General features: G+C 42.0%; 2 protein-coding genes across 7 annotated transcripts in view; one reads left to right on the forward strand and one right to left on the reverse strand.

Annotated features, from left to right (window-relative positions):
* The window catches only part of ECPAS (Ecm29 proteasome adaptor and scaffold), a 61,295-nt gene extending 44,920 nt beyond the window's left edge, over positions 1 to 16,375 (forward strand). For all 4 annotated transcript variants that reach the window (XM_066181440.1, XM_066181439.1, XM_066181441.1 and 1 more), the window contains 17 exons: positions 256 to 303; positions 1,309 to 1,430; positions 2,529 to 2,679; positions 3,437 to 3,502; positions 5,488 to 5,577; positions 6,071 to 6,137; positions 6,762 to 6,853; positions 6,942 to 7,008; positions 7,243 to 7,434; positions 8,413 to 8,621; positions 9,112 to 9,155; positions 9,668 to 9,860; positions 10,417 to 10,561; positions 11,175 to 11,280; positions 11,435 to 11,523; positions 12,680 to 12,751; positions 13,551 to 16,375. In XM_066181440.1, coding sequence (XP_066037537.1) covers positions 256 to 303; positions 1,309 to 1,430; positions 2,529 to 2,679; positions 3,437 to 3,502; positions 5,488 to 5,577; positions 6,071 to 6,137; positions 6,762 to 6,853; positions 6,942 to 7,008; positions 7,243 to 7,434; positions 8,413 to 8,621; positions 9,112 to 9,155; positions 9,668 to 9,860; positions 10,417 to 10,561; positions 11,175 to 11,280; positions 11,435 to 11,523; positions 12,680 to 12,751; positions 13,551 to 13,690 — 1,893 coding nt within the window. In that variant the 3' untranslated portion in view covers positions 13,691 to 16,375. The remainder of the gene's footprint in view (positions 1 to 255; positions 304 to 1,308; positions 1,431 to 2,528; positions 2,680 to 3,436; positions 3,503 to 5,487; positions 5,578 to 6,070; positions 6,138 to 6,761; positions 6,854 to 6,941; positions 7,009 to 7,242; positions 7,435 to 8,412; positions 8,622 to 9,111; positions 9,156 to 9,667; positions 9,861 to 10,416; positions 10,562 to 11,174; positions 11,281 to 11,434; positions 11,524 to 12,679; positions 12,752 to 13,550) is intronic.
* Positions 2,569 to 19,950, reverse strand: part of SMC2 (structural maintenance of chromosomes 2) — a 35,563-nt gene continuing 18,181 nt past the window's right edge. Inside the window, exons 24-26 of one of the 3 annotated variants that reach the window (XM_066181444.1) lie at positions 18,602 to 18,749; positions 17,576 to 17,723; positions 2,569 to 2,659 (exon numbers count right to left, since the gene is read on the reverse strand). In XM_066181444.1, the coding sequence (XP_066037541.1) occupies positions 2,646 to 2,659; positions 17,576 to 17,723; positions 18,602 to 18,749 (310 nt within the window). In that variant the 3' untranslated portion in view covers positions 2,569 to 2,645. Of the gene's footprint in view, positions 2,660 to 6,684; positions 8,010 to 16,620; positions 17,724 to 18,601; positions 18,750 to 19,950 lie in introns of those variants that run through there. The other 2 variants (XM_066181445.1, XM_066181443.1) reach the window with 2 other exon arrangements.

Consider the following 19,950-nt stretch of genomic DNA (forward strand, 5'->3'; position numbering starts at 1 on the left):
TATGAGGTCAGAGTCTTCGGGTCCTTTCAGGTTTCAGCTCTGTCAGTATATTGATTGTACCAGATACTCAAATGAACCAAAGCCAGAATTTCTTTTAACAATGTTCTAATACTTTCTTCTAAAGATATTGCTACTTTATATTAAGTATTAGACACGAAGATAGCCTTGTCTATTCTAGTGTTAATGAGTATCAGTTAATAATAATAATTCTAGAAGAATAAAAATAACAGAAATAATTGTTGACTTCTTTTATAGGAGACTGTGCGAAAAGCAGCAGAACTAGCCCTAAAAACATTGAGCAAGGTAAAACTCTACAGTATTGTCATATGCACATGAGGACATGTATGGTTTTGATGTCAGGAGTGACTATAGACTATATTTACTATAGACTGTTGTCTTCAGGGGATCTCTAGTGTAAGATCCAGTTGTGAAAGACTGAACAGCCTCCTAGAAAGCGATCAAAATAAGCATCACCACATACTCCCCTGTACTTTTACTTATGCTAGTGAAGTCCTGCTGATTGAGGGTAAAGCAATGTTAAGGTCTATACAAGCAAAGGAAGGATATAATTAACTGTGTTTTTTGCCTCTGATGTTGCTTTTTCCTTACTTGGAGGTGGAATTTAAGTAAACTTACTGTAACTTCAACAGTTTACCAAGACTGACTGATCTAGTTGACCATGCCTGGTGGTATGTCACTGGTATGAACCGGTGTAATTGTGTATGGACTTCTCTGTGATGCTGTAACTGGCATGTTTTTCTGGGTGTCGTACACACACATCACTTGATGTTTTGTTTGGTAATCCTCTAAAAAAGTCACACTGGTGGCAGTGGATCTAAAGTGCTGTATTTGAAATCACAGTCTTCATAGTGCATGACATTTTAATGCTGCAAATGAGGATCTGGTCCCAAAGTGTTGTAGTGAAATGCTGGGATTGCAGAATCTGTTCTTGTCTGGGACTTGCTGCTCTGCTCTGTGGAATGGTTGAGTCCCTGTGGCTGAGATAGGCTGTTCTTCAACTGAGAGGCTGTTTGGTTCATCTGTTTATCCAGATTCAAGTCAAGACCTCCTAGGCTCTGAATTTGCCTTTTCTGAAACTGGATTATAGTTGAAACCCCTTTTAGGGATGACTCTTACAACTTGACTACCTTGTGGAGAGAAGATGAAGTTTTAACAGAGCGTGGGCTTGGCTCTGAGCAGTTTGTCTAATTGCTGTTAGCTTCTTCTATCTGAAGGAGAAGGTGCTTTAATATAATCTGAGGGGGAGGTTTGTACATGTTTGCAGCACTGATTCTCACCTGTCCCTAGGTCTGTGTGAAAATGTGTGACCCCTCTAAAGGAGCAGCAGGTCAGAAGACGATAGCTGTGTTGCTCCCTTGCCTCCTAGACAAAGGAATAGTAAGCACAGTTGCTGAAGTCCGATCTCTCAGGTTGGTTTTGCACCATGTAAGTTCTCTGGTGGTTGAGTCATGACTTGTCCCAATGACACTAAGCTTATTCACCTGAGCTGCAAAATGTTCTTTGCATTTGAAGTGACAAGTTGCTCCCCAGAAGAGGTTTCTTGCAGAGTTCTTTTTTTCACACAGTTTAAACAGCAGCCCTGAGAACTCTGCCTGTCTTTTGGGAGTATGTGGCCTCTCTGCAATGCCCAGATTCAGTTCAGTTCCCAGCAGGAGATTCTTTTCTCCCTGTACAAATGGCAGGCTGATCCAGAAGCAGTGTGCCGTGCTAAGGTTGTCCTTGGCATATCTGGACTGGTTGCAAACAGAAAGTCCCATGGTTCTTCAAACAGCCATGTCTGATTTCACAAGTGCTTGTGAATATTGACAGTTCACATCCCAGATGAGACTGCATTTTGTCACGCTGTTCAAATACATTTTATGTCTTGTAACAGTTCAATATCCCTTGATGTGTGTTGGGATTTAATATGCTTGTCAATTTATAATCTTGTTTATTCTTTACTTTGACTGAGGGACAGAAAATACGGAAAATTCAGAGTTGGAGGGTAGCTAGCTGGTCTTCACAAAAGTAATTATTAGAAAGGCTGGAAGGCTTCTAACAGGAGAATATTTCTTCAACATTTTTCATTTCTTTTGGAGATAAGAAAACCCTTTGTCAGAATGCAGCATGAGAGATGTGATCAGTCTGAAACTGACTAGCAGGGTTTGAATAGATAATTGTAACTTGTCTTTTCTTGGGCAGAGACAATGGATGTCTCAGAGTGACTTTGCCCAAGGCTTGTTTAAAACATCAGGGTGTGTTATTTCTTCCTACATCTGTCTGCAATACCGCCTCTTTGCCCACTCCTTTTGTGATTCCAGAGCCAAAGTAAACAGTCTCTGGCCAAAATGTATATAACATCCCTTGGAAGCTCAGGGCTACAGAATAATTTTGTTTAAGCAAAAGTTAAACATGGTTTTGTTTGAAGGAAGATTTATATTGGTATGTCTGGATTACAGTAGATCAGAGAGGCTTTTCAGATTAGTCTGTGTGTATCTCTGTTGACCTTCCCTTCCATCTTCTTCCAGCATTAACACTCTTGTGAAGATCAGTAAAAGTGCTGGGTCTATGCTGAAACCTCATGCACCAAAACTTATCCCAGCCCTGCTGGAATCCTTGAGTGTGCTGGAGCCCCAAGTCCTCAATTATTTGAGCCTTTCTGCAACAGATCAAGAGAAAGTAAGTGCAGCTATAACAGGGAAGTATAAACACAGCAGAGATAACAAACATTTAATCTTCATTCAGTGAACAGAAAAATAGCAGATTGGTAGAGTGGTGTTCAAAAAGCAAAGAGAAATAGCTAATAAGTTACTAAAAAGTGTGGTCACAGAATATGGCTGGATAAATCTGAGAGTATTTTTGAATGATTTGGTTTATTTTTATTCTCTAGACTGCTGTGTGTTTCTAAAAGTGAAGAGCAGTCTTAGTAATCTGTTCTTAAATGTCACTGCTGTTTTTCTCAAGAGATTAACTTCAGGACTTCATATAACTTAAATTGGAAGGTGTGCCATAGCACTGTGGGCTGGAGGTGGATGTTGTCAGCACCACATCCATTTATTGTTAAAGAATGTTAAAGAACCGTATTAATCAATCACGGTCGTCTTGGGAAAGTGGTTGAAATTTGTTGATTAGAAACAAATCTAGGTAGTTTTGTTGTGGGAGGGGAGAGGGTCAATTAGATTAGCCCTTTGCAAGTGAAAAGGGAGTGAACAATATGAACAGTAGTCCGGTGGGAGATTTTATCTCTTCTCCCCACCCCCGTTTTCTCTTCCTCTCTGCCTCCCTCTAGAGCATGTCTGTAGGCATAATTGCTTTCTCCATGCATCTGAAGTAGATTTTAGTGTAAGGTAGTGAGTTACAGCTGATGTTGCCCTTTCTACTGTTTTCATGTTGTGTTTACACTTGGATTTGTTTTTTCCTGATTTTTTTTTTGAAGACTGCAATGGATAGTGCCAGACTTAGTGCTGTCAAGTCATCTCCCATGATGGAAACCATTAACATGGTAAGTATTGATTTCAATAGGGTTCCAGTGTAACATAGTCTTCCTGTCTTGTAGAAGAATAGGAATTAAAATGGAAGCTTTATGGAATATCTCTTTAGGGTTCATTTTCTAATCGTATCTCCATGTGGCTGTCTGTCCACTTCCTTTTTCATGTACAGACTTCTCATCATGCCACCAGTGCTTGCCCCTCAGATCAGTTGTAAATAACTTTGGCTCCATTTGGAGTCACATAGATGACTTCTTCATCTGAAGACCTGCCTGCTTTGATGAAGAGGGCTCCTTCAAGTGCTTTTCTTTGGATGGGGGCTTAGCTGGTTCTGGGTTATGTTCGCTAGCATTTCTCTTCATTTCTGGGCCACAACTCCAAAACCAACTTTTCACCTGGGCCTTCAGTTTATGATAGTTATTGTTGGTAAGGCATAAATGCTGTTCAACCATTGCCTTGTGGTGCCTTAGATATTCCTATCTGGGCCTTGTCTGTACTTTCATGGTGGAAATATATTTTTAGAGAAAATGGTGATATCACTGTCAGCAAGTGGTGTTTGGCACCAGAGTTTCCTGCTGCTGGAGGAGGAGTTGCTGATGCCCAGATGCTGTGGTGTAGGATCTGTCCTGGCAGAACTCCCTGTCCTCTGTAGGAACCTGTCCCTTCCCAAAAAAACCCACCCTTTTTTTCTGCTCAGATGTTGCACACAGCCGGGGGCAGTGTGGGCAGGTAGAGAATGTGAGGGTTGAGCAAGTTTTGGTGGCTAAAGAGGAATTTATTGTTTCTTCGACCTACAAAAAAAACAGCAACAGCAAGCCCCCATGTACATAACAGTGTGTGGAGTTGAGTTTTGGTGTCTGGTGAAGTGGTCTCTATTAATAGAGTGTAAAGCAGTTGGGAATGAAAGGCTCCATGTAAAAATCTACTTGCTGCAGTCCTGCAGGCTATAGCAGCTGCTGCCGTCCCTCCTCCAGGCCATACCCTACCCTGCCAACCCTGGGGGAATAGCTGTGGTGCCTTGATCATTGATTGGGATTTTGTAGGGTAGGGAAGAGATAGTAATTACTTGCCTGGAGTATTGTGAAGGTGTCCTGGCTTTTGAGCCACCTTCTTTATATTCTGGGACTGGCTGGGAGATTATATGGATAATTTCCTTCATCATACCAGTGATGGAGGGGGAAGTGACAGTTGATCTGACTTTGGAAGTTCAGTTACCTTCACTTAGTATATGATCCTTGAATTTGCTAGAGAATGGATCTCCCCTCTCCAAGCAGCGTGTTACACAGAGTGCTGGTAACATGAGGCTTTCTATTTTATCCAGTGGCATTTTAGGCATAGCAGATTAAAAATTACACTAATCACATCCCTTTTGTACCTTTATGTCATTTATGCCACTTGTTTGTCTTGACCTGTTTAAAAACTGTCTTGACTGGTTTCATGTCATTGTCTAGTTTGGATATATGTTATTGATTCCTGGTTTCAGAGAGCTGGGGAAATGTTGGGTTTTGTCCTAAGATACAGATGCCTTTGCCTCTCGTTCTCACTGCTGTATTAGTTTCAGGCTTCCTGAAGAGTTGGAGTGCAGGAGCACATCAGTTCCAGCAAATGTTAGTTTTAGCAAGGTCAGCTCAGCTGAGAAGCGGGACACAAGAATCTGTATGTGGTAGAATCCACTTCATGTTGGCTTTTTCTCATCATGCAGCAAACTCTTGTGATTCAGCTGAGAACCAGCCAGCACTGCTGAGGCAGCTTCTGCTGGAAATACACCAACTTTAAGTCTGCCATCATTACTCTTTTTAAAAAATTTCTCTCTCTCTCTCTCTCTCTCTCTTCTCTCTCTCTTTCTCTCTCTCTTTCTCTCTCTCTTTCTCTCTCTCTTTCTCTCTCTCTTTCTCTCTCTCTTTCTCTCTCTCTTTCTCTCTCTCTTTCTCTCTCCCTATTTCTCTCCCTATCTCTCTCTCTCCCTGTCTCTCTCTCCCTGTCTCTTGCCGTTCTCTAGAGCTTGCAGTATTTGGATGTGTCTGTCCTTGGTGAGTTGGTCCCTCGGCTGTGTGAACTTATCAAAAGTGGAGTTGGCCTTGGCACAAAGGTACGTCTGTGGTTTTAATAGTTCTTTTGGAAATGAAGAAGGGAGTATAGAGCAGTGTCAATGTAAATGTTGTTCCTTTGACTATGTCTTCCAAAGCAACAGCTTGGGTTCAAACATACTGGAGTCATTTGACATCTGAGTCCCACTGCACAGCATCACTCTTCTGAATGCGTGCTGCCCTAGCCTCCTCTAGGCTACATGGCTGCTGTGCTCTGTGACACATTAATACAGGTTATTCTTGATTGCTGCAAATCTTGTAGGATCATCTGTTCTGAGTGTGGGTCATTTTCCATTTCCTATTGCAGTTCTTGCATTCATGTTTTGCAAAGTTTTACCTCTTCTACTTTTATTGCTCTTGGATTGTGAGAATAGAGGTAAGTGGGTGTAGATCATGTCTCACAAGTGCAGGTAGCACCACAGCCAAGTATTAACAATAATAACCAGCGGCCAATATTGTTTTATCTTATGTTTGTTTTCCCGTGCTAACTTCCAGGGGGGCTGTGCCAGTGTAATTGTATCTTTAACTACACAGTGCCCGCAAGACTTAACACCTTATTCAGGTAAGTCTCTTTGTATCAGGTTTTTAAAGGTGCTTTTTGTTGCTGTGGTGTTTCTTCTTTAGCATGAGAATGATCTTTACGTGTGTATTTTTATCAGAGAGCTGTTTGAAATTAACTTTTTTGTTTGAGATTGGCATGCTTGGAGTAGGCTCAGTACCTCACCAAATTGGAAGAGGGGAAGGAAGGAGTTGAGGGAATTCACTAGCACTGAGCAGAAATAGGCAAAAGTATTTCTTTACTTTTTTGGAGCAGTCTAACAATGCCTTTGTTAGTGTAGCACTGTCAATATGCACTTGTTTCTTCAACTTGAGCTATGGCTGGACCATGAACAGCGACTTTGCTTCACTGGGTCTCTTCTGATAGTAGAAAGAACTTCACTTTTCAGTTGCTAAATAGAAATGAAGCTGAAAGCGTGATCAACTGGAGTGTTTGCATATAGGAGCATTATCAGTCAAGGTGTGCAAAACACTAGCAGTAGTTTAAACATAAGGACTTACAACCCCACATGCATGCAATGAGGAAAAATGCATAAATTCAGGCAGTCTAATGAAATGCAGACTATTGTAATTCTTGCCATAGCAATAAAACATTATGCTTTTGGTAAAGTCAAATCTCTTCCAACAGGAAAACTTCTGAGCGCTTTACTTAGTGGCCTGACTGATCGCAACAGTGTGGTACAGAAGTCTTTTGCCTTTGCCATGGGACATCTAGTCAGAGTGAGTTGGGCTTTAAGTTTTATTTTGTTTCTTCATTGGTTGTCTTCTTTGAGGCGTTTGAATAATTTGAGTCTCTTCCTTCTTACAGACTTCCCGGGACAGTAGCACTGAGAAGCTGCTGCACAAACTCAGCAGCTGGTACATGGAGAAGGAAGGTATGTTGCTTTTGGGGTATTCACTTACAGCACACAGTGCAGAAGAAGTTCCTGGTGACAGCAAAAGCTAGTAAAGAAACATTTCTATATTGTGATGTTTGGTTTCACTGGCTGAATAATTCCTATACAGTGTTACACAATACTGTGCATTACTCTGCTTTCCAAGAGGCAAACCAAGCAGTTAAAAGGATAATCCTGCCTCCCAGTCATAATGTGCTTGTTTTGCTCTTTCAGAGCCAGTTTACAGAGCAGGCTGTGCTTTAATTGTGCATGCTATGGGACGCTACAGCCCAGATGTACTGAAGAACCATTCCAAGCAGGTGCTGCCCTTGGCTTTTCTTGGAATGCATGAAATTCCTGAGGAAGAAAAAGGAGAGAAAGAGAATTCTACTCTGTGGACTGAAGTTTGGCAGGAAAATGTACCAGGTATGTTTTGTTAAGAATAGTGAAGCTTTCTGGGAATCATGGGATAAGAAATAGCATGCTTTCTGGAATTCCATTTTGAAAATACAGAATTCTCATGTAAGAGATTTGGGAAGCTTGTTCCCATTTTCTTCCTTGCTCTAGATTTCTTGTATGAAGATTACCTTCTCTGGCTATTTAAAATAATTACAGGAGCATTAATCACAAGGATGGACAGGCACAGTAGAAGTATTTTAAAATTGTAATACACTGAGTGCCATTGTAGTGTGGCCCTGATGGTACAGATAACTAGGCATCTTTGGAAATTTTGATGCCAGCCTTTAGGGGCTGCTGCACACTTCAAAGTTACAGGGTCTTTGGCATTTCTCTCTTGTTGGAGATGTCTGTGGTAATACCTGTGATTTTAGCTTCAGTGAGCAAATATGTGCTATAGAAGTGAAGTTCTTTCTAGAGAGGAAGATCTGGATCCATTATAGTATTCTTTTGCTGACACTTCTAGATATCAGATCTGGTTCCTCAGTCACCAGATGATTTTTAATGGAGTCTGAGAGAGGAGCTGAAAAAGGTTTTCTAGTAACCTGTTCTTGGAAGAAAAAAGAAAGACACATTAGATTTCTTGGAAACAGGCTAACACAATGTCTGCTATGCAGAAGGACTTAAATGAGCTCTGTGTCTAAATACACAGCAAAGACTTTTTTTGGAACCTTTAGAAAATAACTCATCTTCAATCAGGCTGAGAGGGATTCTTCACACTTCACAAAGGCCTGAAGTAGACCTTTCTGATGTGTCTCATAGCCAAAAGTCCCAAGAGATCTGTAACTGGTTGGTTTTTGGTTTTTTCAGGGTAGGGCTAGGCTTGTTCGTTTGTAGTGTTGTTTGTTGTGTTGTTTTGTGATTTTTTTTTTTTTTTTTTTTTTTTTTGTAAGGTCAAAGGTTTGTTTGTTTTGTAGCAAAATTAGTTTTCCTCCATTTGACATGCAGGTACTCAGGGTGGGATCAGACTGCATTTGCAGGAGTTGATATCCATCACTGAGAAGGCTCTGCAGTCCCAGTCCTGGAAGATGAAGGCTCAGGGAGCAGCTGCCATGGCATCAATTGCCAAACAGACAGGCTCCCTTGCACCGCCACATCTGGGAATGGTGCTCTCTGCACTGCTGCAAGGCCTGCCAGGAAGAACCTGGACTGGGAAGGTAAAATGGGAATTGTGATTTCATGGTTTACTGTGAGCCCAGCAGTGCGCAGCCCTTGAGCCAGGAAATGCAATGTTCTCTGCTGCAGAGCAGCATGATAAGAATGCTGATGCAGAGTCTACCTTTTGTCCGACATTTAGCAGATACGGAAATGACTGGGGAGATAGGTAGATGAAATTCAGATTGCCTTAGGAGTCAAGTTCCCACTTCAACTAATTCCACTGCACCATTCCTAGCCTGGGGGGATACTGGCATGTGCTCAGGAGGTCCTGCAAGACCCCTTTCTGCTACCAGTTCCGTGCAGATTGAAAGCAAAGTCCTCTGCATGAGGTGTGGCAGGAGATAAACAGACATTGCCTCTCCAAACTGATGTAACAGGCATGTTTCCCCACTGCCCCTCGCAGAATAGCACAAAGGTTTGCCCTGTGCAGTAGGACTGTGCATTTTGGCTGTGTGGCACTTCTCACTGATGTCTCTTCTGTCATTGCAGGAGGAGCTGTTAAAGGCCATTGCCAGTGTTGTTTCTGCATGCAGGTAAGTGGCTTGAATGAGGTGGTACCCTCAGGATCTGAGGTATCAAAAGGGAGGTTGTTGTACAGTGTTACTGCATGTAGTACATGCAGTACCAAATAGATTCTAGAAAGTTTGTCATCACCAGTCTGATCTCCTATCAGCATGCGAGGAGCAAGTGATGTTTCAGAGAGATCTGCAGAAGTAAATGCTTGGTTTAGAGAGGAAGAGGAGGATGTTGAGCAGCCACAATTGCTAAGGGTAAAGCGGAGACTAAGGGGAAAGACAGACCTTAAATGGGAAAAGGAGGAAGAGGTAGAAGAGTAGTAAAGGGAGCAAGTGCCTTGGAAGAATATGAGAAAAGAAAATAAACCAGGGAGAACACACAAGGAGTGAGAAAGAGCACCCCAGTGTAACTCCCTTTACAATTACTGATAGGCAACTGAGTGCCCGGACACCGGAATTAATTCCTCTCTGGGAACAGCGGATTTTTGGAAGAGATTAACATGATAGCGTCCGTGTGCCTTGCATTTCAGTGCAGAGCTGCAGAAGTCAGTGCCTGGTCAGCCCACCATCACAGATGTTGTCCAGGCTCTCCTGAAAGAATGTCATAAAGAAAACCTGAAGTATAAGATGGTGGCACTGCGCTGTGCAGCTGGAGTGCTGCAGGCAACAAAGGAAGACCGGTTCCAGGAACTTGCTGTTATCATCTTTCCCATGATAAAGAAGGTGACAGTTCAACTTCTTGAGTTTTCTCTCTTTCAAAGCAGAACATCCAAGTGGTGACAGTCCTAGTGATGCTGGCTGCATGCCCGGTGTATGCCCAGAGGGCTGATGATGTGGGGAACTCCCCACACTCAGCCAGTCTTTGGTGCGGCTGAATACCAGACAGTTGGTGAGCCCCGGGGTGGTTCTACCTGTGTTGCCCAAATTCTGAATTAGCCCAGCTGTTCTCTAGACAGAGTCCTGCCTGGGATGTCCACCACTGCCCTGTTACCACTTGAAAAGTTAATTCCTAGCTGCTCTACAGGCAGCAAAAGGCTCCTGGGAAGCTGTGTAGAGGGCTTACTATCATCAGACCCTTGCAGCTCTGCAAGTGGGACACGTGTACCACAGGCACGCGAGTGTTTGGGTGCCAGGCTGCAGAGCCCGCTGTGCCCCTTTGCAGGCTGCCGGCAGCACCAGAGCTGGGCACGAGGGCTGGTGTGTGCAGACTGCAGCAGACTGTGTGCCTAGCCTGCCCTCATCCTTCTGTCAGTCACACCATCCCCCGTGGCCTCCGCAGAACTCTCTGGAGAGCGTGGGAGCAGCTTTTCCAAAGCATGATGAAGAGGATGAGGAAATGAGGGAGAAAGAGGTTCAGATGGAGTCCCTGATCTGTGCCTTCGAGACCCTGGGCAAAGCCTGGCCGAGGAGCCCAGAGACACAGTGTAAGTCAGCTGATGACATGCAGAACAAACTATTTTCTCTTAAAATGAAAAGTGGAAGAAGGGAAGGACCTGGAGATCATGTGCACAGTGTGAAGAGTGCAGAAGATGCAGGATCTCACTGCAGGCAGCTTGTAAGGGTCTTCAGTGAGAAAGCTGCCCCAACAGCTTTCCTGCAAAATAACTTATCCTTGAGAAAAATCTTTACTGTTGTCTTAAATTCACTTCACAAAAATGTTCTAAGTTTATAGATATGCAGGACGAGTGAGGTGGCTTGCCTAATGACAAGAAGCCTAACTCTGCTGCTCTCATGTTCGTGTTTGCGTCAAAGCTGGTACAAGGTGGAAGAATTGGGAATACCTGGAGAGGGATGGGAAAAGGTTGCTTTTTTTAGCATGCCAGAGTGTGTAATGCAGCTGTTTTGTCTGCCAGCATTTGTAATGAGTGATTTGATGTGGTGAAGATTTTCAGGGTCACTCATTACAGGATGTTTGCTTGGTCACATGCAGTGATTAGCTTGATGTCACTTGTTAAGGAGCACTTTGGAGACAGACCAGTAAGTGTTTCCTTCTGCCTTTCCCTGTGGTAATACGGTTATGTCCTTATTTTCCTATAGGTTGCTATCGCCAAGAGTTTTGCAAGTTAATGTGTGACCGTCTGAAACTCAGCACATGGAAGGTGCAGCTTGGAGTGCTACAAGCCATGAATGCCTACTTTCAAGGGTAATTCTTCTTTCTGCAGTCCACTTCAGTGATTCGCCTTCTCCTTTTTGCTTTAAACTGCTTAATGAACTTAATGACACTGAATTCTTGGCAAAGTTGAGCAGACTTCTGTCCCAGTGATGCAGGGTGCCTGATTTGTTTTTGCATTTGACAGGCTAATGCTGTTTGACGAGGAGCACTCTGACCCTGTGGCTTTGACAGAAATACTGTTGGAAACCTGTTCCTCTATCACCCATTCTTTAGGTAAATGGACTTCTGGTTTGTGATGGGTGATGAATTGCTTGTTTATACCATTGTCCTCTGGAGGTTTGTGTGGTAGAGGAAATGCAGAATTAAAAGAAGTTGTCAGAGGTAACATTTAGCCATTCCTTGCACTGCAGTGTGATTATTGTGAAATTGCAGTGTTCAAGACAGTACTGTGCAGTTCACAGAGAAGTGAATTCCTGTGGTGCAGGAGAGTTCTGCAAGGGGAGGGAGAGGCAGACAGCAGACCATGCAACCTCTCAGAACTCAATCAATCTATTCCTGATTTAATGAAACACAAGCTTTTCTCCACCAACATTCAGACGTCTTAGATACATATGTATAATGTAGCCAAGATTATAGTATCCAAAAAGTATCCCAAATTTTCTCAGATAGCCAGTGCATGAAACTCCAAGGCTTAGAGGCTCTACCAGAGCAGGCCACCCATATTTAAGTGCTGCTTATGTCATGTTGACAGTCATGGGCCTCTTTGTTACTTTGGTAGTGTTCCCACTTGTCCTGTGACTGTAACAGTGCCCCATATCTCATACCTACATGTGGTCTTGTTTCTGATGTGCCTGAAGACAGCACCTACTTTAGTGCTAGCTGCCAATTCAGAGATCCCTTTGGAGAAAGTTTGTTTCAGGTATCAGTCCTCCTGGAATGAGGACTAGGGTCCCTCACCCTAGTAAGATTTTAGCTCAGAGACCAAGTAACTTTCTGTGACAAGCTTGTGCATGATGGCTGGCATGGGGTTTATGTACCCTCACTTAATGCTACTTGTGAACATTTGCATGGTCTCTAGCCAGTTGTACTGGCTAGAACATTCTGTTATGCACAGAAGTTGTCTGCCATCACCATGCAGCCATGGCAGCATTTTGTTTCCTGTTGGAATATGTAAGGAACAGTAGCTCTGTGGTAGTGGCAGAGGCAATGCACAAGGTTTAGTTGACTGGTCAGCCTCCAGTTGTTGACTTTCTGCCATTCAAATGTGCCTGTTGCTCAAGTGGGCACTGCAGACTGACAGCACAAACAAGAGCTCAGTGAACTGCACTAACAAAAGTGTTCTGGAGATCACAGAGGTGACTGCTTTTTGTAAGGTTAGTGCAATGTGGTTTTGGGTTTTCTTGTCTGTTGTTTTCTTTAAATCCCTTAGAAAACAAAAGCTACACGTCCATAAGAACAGAAGCTTTGTCTGTGATACAACTGCTGCTCACCAAACTACAAGGTAAGACTTTTTATTTCCTGCCTGGAAGAGCCACTGCTTGGTAAAGATGGCACCTGGCTGTACGGCCTGGAACTCTGGAGAGATGGCCTTTCTTTACCTTCTCCTTGCAGCACTGGGTGATTCAGGGGAAGCTGGGACTTGGATGTAGGAGAGGCCTTGAAGTAACCAAGGCTAATATCAAGCTCTTAAGTACTGGGTATTCCTTTGGTGAGGAAAACGTTCACATGGAGCTCACAGAACTGTCTCAGCAGATCTGTCTGAGCTAAATTCAAGGTCCATAGAAGGGATGCTCCTCTTAGTACAGAAAAGTGATTGTTAACCTTTTCAATGTCAAGTTTGGTTTCTCATTATTATTTAGTATTCAAGCCTTGCAGAACTGAATTTATAGGATGAGGTCTTCTTAGGTCTCAGGTTTGTAAGTCTCTGCAGTTGTTAGGTAGCAAATTTTTCCTTTGGGTTTCTGGTTTGCATTTCATGTTTCCTATATTCTGGCAAAAATATTACATGCCTCTTTTATGAGCCAGTTGCAGCATGGGAAACTTGTGGCCCTTGTGGTTACATGTTGCAGGCTTAGACAATGACACTTAGTCTAGAGAGATGAACTCCCTGGCAAGAGGCAGCACATGCACCTGAGCATCCAGGTGAATCTGAGTTCTCCTGGAAGCGCAGTATGGATGTGAGTGAAATGTTGAAGCAGTCACTCTTTTAGCCTGTCTGAGGAAAGCAATGTGCTTTTGGAATTGTTTTGTTTTGTTTTCTGGTGTTCATGTCCAATGTCTGTCTGTCTTTATCTGCACAGAAGCTCAACAGTGGGAAAGCCTGACACAAGAAAGCAGAGAGCAGCTCATTCATTCGTTGTCTACGATGGCATCAGATAGCAGACCTGAGCTACAAGAGAGGGCATTTGTGTTGAAGAAAACACTTGAAAATCTTGACTAAGCTGTAAAACATAAATTTCAAAGTGCCATGTAAAACAAAAAAAAAGTGCAGTGGTCTGAAAAACAAGTGGGGAAATGAAGATTACTCTAGGATGCATCATTCCTGGCCAAAATTAAAAATGCCTTAAATTCTTTTCCCCATTAATATTATTTTTACTCTTAAGCTGATTGTTAGTTGTTTTATCAGCAAATATGTCTGTCTGCCCTAGAATGTTTGTGAGTGTGCAACATGAAAAACGCAAGGGCAAGATGCTTTTTTTTTTTTAAATAATCGGCAGAAGAATGTTACTCAGACCCCCTTTGTCCTTCAGAAAAACTGTTCAAAATCCACCAGCACAGAAAGTAAAAAGCATATTTAGTTTTCACATTTTTTTGTATGTAGAGATCTGTTAACTGGTGTCTACTCCAGTAGTGCTGGTGTTTGTTATCTGTACAGAACAAAATGCTTCCCTTGATGAGGCCTGTGTTTGACTCCTGTGGCTTCCCAGGGGCAGGGTTTCATCTGACACCCACCTCTGCTTCTGCTGGTTCCTCCCTTGCAGCCTGTTGTCTGTGCATTATGAAAGGCAGAGTACTGTTAACTTCACTCCTCCCTCCTTCTCTGACCTCAGCATGGATTGACCGAGACTATGCCTTTCCCAGCTGGCAACCTCGGCTTCCCAAACTTTAAATGAGAACTTTTCCCCCAAAGGATGCACAAGAGAGCACTTTACTGAGCTGTGTGGGGCAAAGTTGAGCCCAGTTGGTACCCAGGTGGAACACTGCTCTTCTCAAAATTGTTTTGCATGGACACTCCTTAGCTCCAGGAAATAAAAAAAATGGAAATCAATCTTTTTTAGATATGTTTTTGAAGAGCGTTTGAAGTTTGAAATGACCCATTTTTTAAGAGTGGTAATGTTTTATTCCCTTCCTGTTCGTAAACCTGTTCTTGCTTTGGAAATCTATAACAATTTAGACTTGTCAATATTTGTAAGAAACTGAGTCATCTGTCATTTATCAGAGCCCCAGTCATGCTGGTTTCTAGCAATTTGCACTTAAGAAGATAATATCTGCATTAACATGGGAGTAAAATTGCTATATGGTGATGTGGCCCTGCTGCCTGTCTCCTTTTTGTTCCCTCCTCTGACAAAAGACAAATCTGACCACTATAGCAACAAATTTAATAGTATGAATATATAGCACTGCTCTATAATCTGACCAGTATGTGTACAACTTTTTGGGGATAAATGCTTTGCTGACGGTGAAATAAAATCATTAGTGTGGGCAATATCATATTCATGGCTTTCAGCACCAGAAGGCTTGTTTCTTTTCTTGCAGTCTGCAGCTCTTTTCAGATCTGCTCTGTTAAGGAGAGGATTGCTCAGATAATATCATGTTTCCTTCATGCCCATTTATTCAGATTCAGGTATGCAGTACCTACTTTCCCCTCAGGTGCCATTCCCCAATCAGTGTTTCCTGGTACTGTAACAGTCTTGTTGTCTGACTTGCTCTCCATAGGAAAGAATGTAATTTGTGCACACCTGGTAAGAGAATGTCAGGAAGAAAAGGGCAGAGCTGTCCCACTGTGTCTCTTGTATAGCGGAAACCTCAGCAAGCACTATTGCATTGTACATTAGAACTGGTCAGTGGGCAACTCCTCGGTGCTGGGAGCTGGTGCTATAATGTTTTGATTTACACCTTGTTGCAGGGAGCTGCTCTTTGTTTATGTGTAGTTTGAACTATTGAGCACAGTGTACATTTTAAAATTTTACTGGGCAAATCATTTTGCAGTATCTTTATAAACTTGCTTACCATGACATGTAGTGTCATGAGTCCTTTTTTTTTTGTGTGTGTTTTTTTGGTTTTTTTGTGTATTGGGTGAATATTACCAGTGATGCTTTGCTGTAGCAGTTCATTGTCTGACTTGGTTTTCTTCATATTGGTGAGTGACAGTAACAGAAAAGAAAGAGCCTCCATATCTCTGGTAATTTGAGCTTTCACTCTGGACTGGAGTATTCAGAGGCAATGCCTACTATGGTCAAATGACTGTATGTAGAATAACTGTAATCATTGTCAATAGCAACCTGAATTTCTCTATTGGGGATTTACACTAGAGGGAAGAGCGCATTCTAGGAACTCTATAAAACAGCTGGATTAACAACTCTGGCCAAGAGTGTTGGGAAGGTTAGAGATGGTATGACACTTTCTGAATCACAAAGCAATATGTCTTTCTCGTGATTACAGAGCAGATTCAGAGCTCCTCTCTAAAGCATGTGCCTATACACAAAACCTACCTGTACAAAAGTTAAGTAAGTCAGAGGTTTGATTTCTACCCCCCTCGCATTTGTAGACTTGATAGGATTAAAAAAAAAAAATAGATGTGGCCTTCCTAGAGTTTCTCTTCTGAAAGTGATTGCACTATGTAAAACACACTGTACTTCGCCCAGCACAGGCATTTCTTGTGCTGCTGTGATGCTTCGTATACCTGGAGTGCAGTGCACAGACTCGACTCTAGCACTCTTGCTCTGACTTACAAGCTGTTGCTTAAATGGATGTATATTGAGAAAAGTTTTCTAATGTTGCAAGATCTCCATCAAATTTACTGCAATCTGTACTGTCCAAACGTGAATGGTCTGATTGAAAGAAAACCTTCCTGCTTACCAAAAAGGTAAAAACTAAATAAAAGCTGCATGACCTGTTCCTTGGAGTAACTGCCAGTGTTTTTTCTCCTGTGGTGGGTATTGTGTAGTGTTCCTGTGCTCCAGATTCAGTGTGCCACTGTTGTGCTCCGTGCTGGCCCACTGCCCTGGCCTCACAGAGACACATGGTGGCTCTGCAGTCCTGGAAGGAACTGTGTTTTTGAACCCATAGCTTGGTCTCCTGCAACCAGGCAGGGTTAGGACATGTTTGTATTACACAGACACATGCTTTGCATTTATTATATATGTAATCTTGTGTATATATGTGTATATATATATTATATATACATATAATTATGTATATATTATACATGGTAGATGAAGCCATAAGATCGAAAACTTACTGAAATGGTATTCAAGAACTTCATTATTTCCAAATTATTCCAGACATGCACACATTTCCCCCCGTCCCCTACCCCCTGTGCAACTTATATTTACTTTTCTAAACAGTATTCAGAAAGCAAGAAAAACAAGGAAGGGACACAAATGAGGTAAGCAGAGGACAGCACTCAAACACAAGTCTCACCGATGCTGGCCACCAAGTGGCTGAAGCATCATCTGGCAAGGGAAATGCTGTCAGACCATACACAGATCGTGCATGGGTTTTGCTGCGGTGAGACCTGCTCTGCAGTGCTATGATAAAGCGGGTTTGGGCTTTTCTGGCCAGTGAAAGCAGCAGGATACATTCAGGTAAGTTAAAAATTGAGATAGGGTTAAATTCTGAGAAGGCAATGTTCAGTGAAGAACTTTGAGGAGGGAAAGCACACACAACCAGGTTGTGTAGCTATATTTAATAACAATAGGTTAAAAATTGTAGAAATACCATGGGAGTTAGTTGTTGATGATTGTTACTATACTTTGCAACAAGTCTTCTAAATGCTGTAGAACACTGGTAGTTGAATCAGCTTTTCCTCATCTGAAGGCTTTAAGTTTACAAAGCTACCGCTTATGTACATTTACGAGTAAATGTTACAGAGGAATGACAGGAATTACGGCACACCATAAAGATTAAAATTGTCCAGCTTTCTTAATAAAACAGACTGTGCCAGAATATTTCCCATGAATTTCACTTCTTAATAAGATGCAGATCTTAAACCACATTTTAAAAAAATTTGAAAGCAACAGGGAACAGTTGAGAAGGTGCTAGTGTGCCTCAACTATCACTCCTTCCTGGCTTTGCAGGCTGTTTTTTTCCTTCAATATTTTACCTTTTTTCTCATCTGGTTTCTTGTGACCAGGCTCTTCTTTTGTTTTCTGACTGTATCTTGCAATAGTGGATACACCATCCACAAACCTGGTCTTGTAGAGGACATTTGCATTGTTGAACATTCCATCTTTCAAGGACACCACAATAAACTGAAACAAACCAGAAACACTTAAATGTTGCTATCCAAACACTAGAAGAAGTTTCCAAAGACAGGACTCCTTGTCCTTCATTTGGCTAATACATCAGTAATAATCTTAAAAAAAATATTCTAAAACTAACCAAGGCCCAAAAGAATGTGCCACACAGGTCAATGTACACCCACTTATTCTGCAGCTAATTACACTTCTGTCTATATCCTAGTACCTGGCCTGGGATACAGTCCACAATGCAGGATGCCTGTTCATGATGGAAGAAAACACGGAAAAAAACTGTGCCACTAATTATGAAAGAATGTAGGATCTTACCTAGTCAAAAGATACTACTTAAGTAATTTTGCAATACTGGTAACAAATACTCCCCTCCTCACTTATAATTTGGAATGGACAAGTCTTTACATTAAATAGAGATGGGTACTGTCTTTTTTTCATGTACAAGTCACAATGATACAGAGATCCTTTCCAGTAGTGCCTGACTTACTTCAATAGGGGTCAATATGAAATATCTTCTACCTCAAGTTAAAAATGTCTAAGCAAAAAAAAAGTTCAGCATGTTGTCATGCCTGAAACTGAGTGTGTCACAAATACTGCTCCCTGTTGCTCCATTTTAACCAGGCAACAAAGTTCAAGTTTCGCCATTGCCATGTCAGTCTAGCCTTCAGCTGAAACAACTCAGGAATATAACACACATCCCTAGGATAAAAGAGCTAAACAGCTCAGAGTCTCAGTGCCAGACTGCCTTTGGAAATGATAGAACTCTGAGCAATCTGGCCTGGTGGAAGGTGTCCCTGCCTGTGGCAGGGCATACAGATGATCTTTAAGCCCCTTCCAACCCAAACCATTCTATTGCCACAATAATTTCAAGATCATACCTGGGAGTGTTTGAAATGAGTTTGAAGCATCTGCCCAATATTCTGGGTGTGAGAGAGATCAAGGGCTGCATCCACTTCATCCAAGATGTAAACTGGGGCAGGCCTGAAGAGGAGCATGGCTAGTATCAAGGATAAGGCCACCAATGATCTAGTATGGAGACAAGAAAAATATGATTTACTCTAGTCTGGAAGACTTTGGCTTTTGAAAACAACTGTTGAAAGGCAAAGAAGATGGTAAAGGGGGTGAATCACGACTTTGATGAGGAGCAGGAAATGGGCATTGTTAAGCCTGGAGAGAAGGGAACCCAGGAGGGACCCCATTGCTCTCTACAGCTGCCAGAAAGGAGGGTGTTGCCAGCTGGGGGTTGGTCTCTTCTCCCAGGTAATGAAACAGGTCAAGAGGAAATGGCCTTAAGTTACACCAGGATAGGTTTAGATTGGATATTAGGAAAAACTTTTTCACTGAAATGGTTATCAAGCATTGGAATGGGTAGCCCACAGAAGTGGTTGAGTCAGCGCTTACGGAGAGATTTAGAAAGACATGTAGATGTGGGGTTTAGCGACATGGTTTAATGGTGGACATGGCAGTTAATGGTTGGACTTGATGATCTTAAGAGAGTTTTTCCAGCCTAAATGATTCTATGATTTTAAAATACTCCCTGAAAGGTACATTATTGTTATGATTCTGAAGAGATGGAATGATAATTTCCCCATTTCAAAATGTGAAGTCTTCTTCAGAAACAGCAAACATTACTTCTTATTGAAAGATCATGTTAGTTGGGTGATGATATTTAAAATTATGCTGTTGTTCTGTTCTAATTCTGACTTTTCCAATGATGTTTTTCCATGTCTGATTCTTTAAGTATTCTACCCTTCATAAGTTCTGTATCTCTATCTCGCCTCTTCCCAAATTCTGTTTGTGCTTTTTAGTTTGTTCAGATTTTTTTCCTTAGAAGTTGCAAAGAAGAACATGCTCTACACGGTCACTGTAGACACTGGAGAAGAAAACTGTTGCCACGACACTACTTTTATACCAGGGAAATACTTGCATATATAGATTTTTGTGGTTACAGCCCAAGGAGGGGAGCATTTGGTTCAACATTACATCAGTACTACCTAGGGTTAAATGTGGTTTTCTCACCATTCAGTTCTTTTTTTTTTTTGCCACTTCTGTGTGACAGGAGTGAAATGTTGTTTGTTATCTTATACTAAGTAAAGCATTGTTCTAAGTCAGATTGTATTAACAGTGCTTCCAATATTGAGTCCATTTGAAAGGAGGCAGAATCCCTGACTTGACAAGATTAATTTTTTGTTTTCCAGAACTTTAATTAGTTATACATATCAATTAC

Source organism: Chamaea fasciata, unplaced genomic scaffold (assembly GCF_029207755.1).
Source record: "Chamaea fasciata isolate MVZ Bird 193981 ecotype frontalis unplaced genomic scaffold, bChaFas1.0.hap1 SCAF_4, whole genome shotgun sequence".
Classification (NCBI taxonomy): domain Eukaryota; kingdom Metazoa; phylum Chordata; class Aves; order Passeriformes; family Sylviidae; genus Chamaea; species Chamaea fasciata.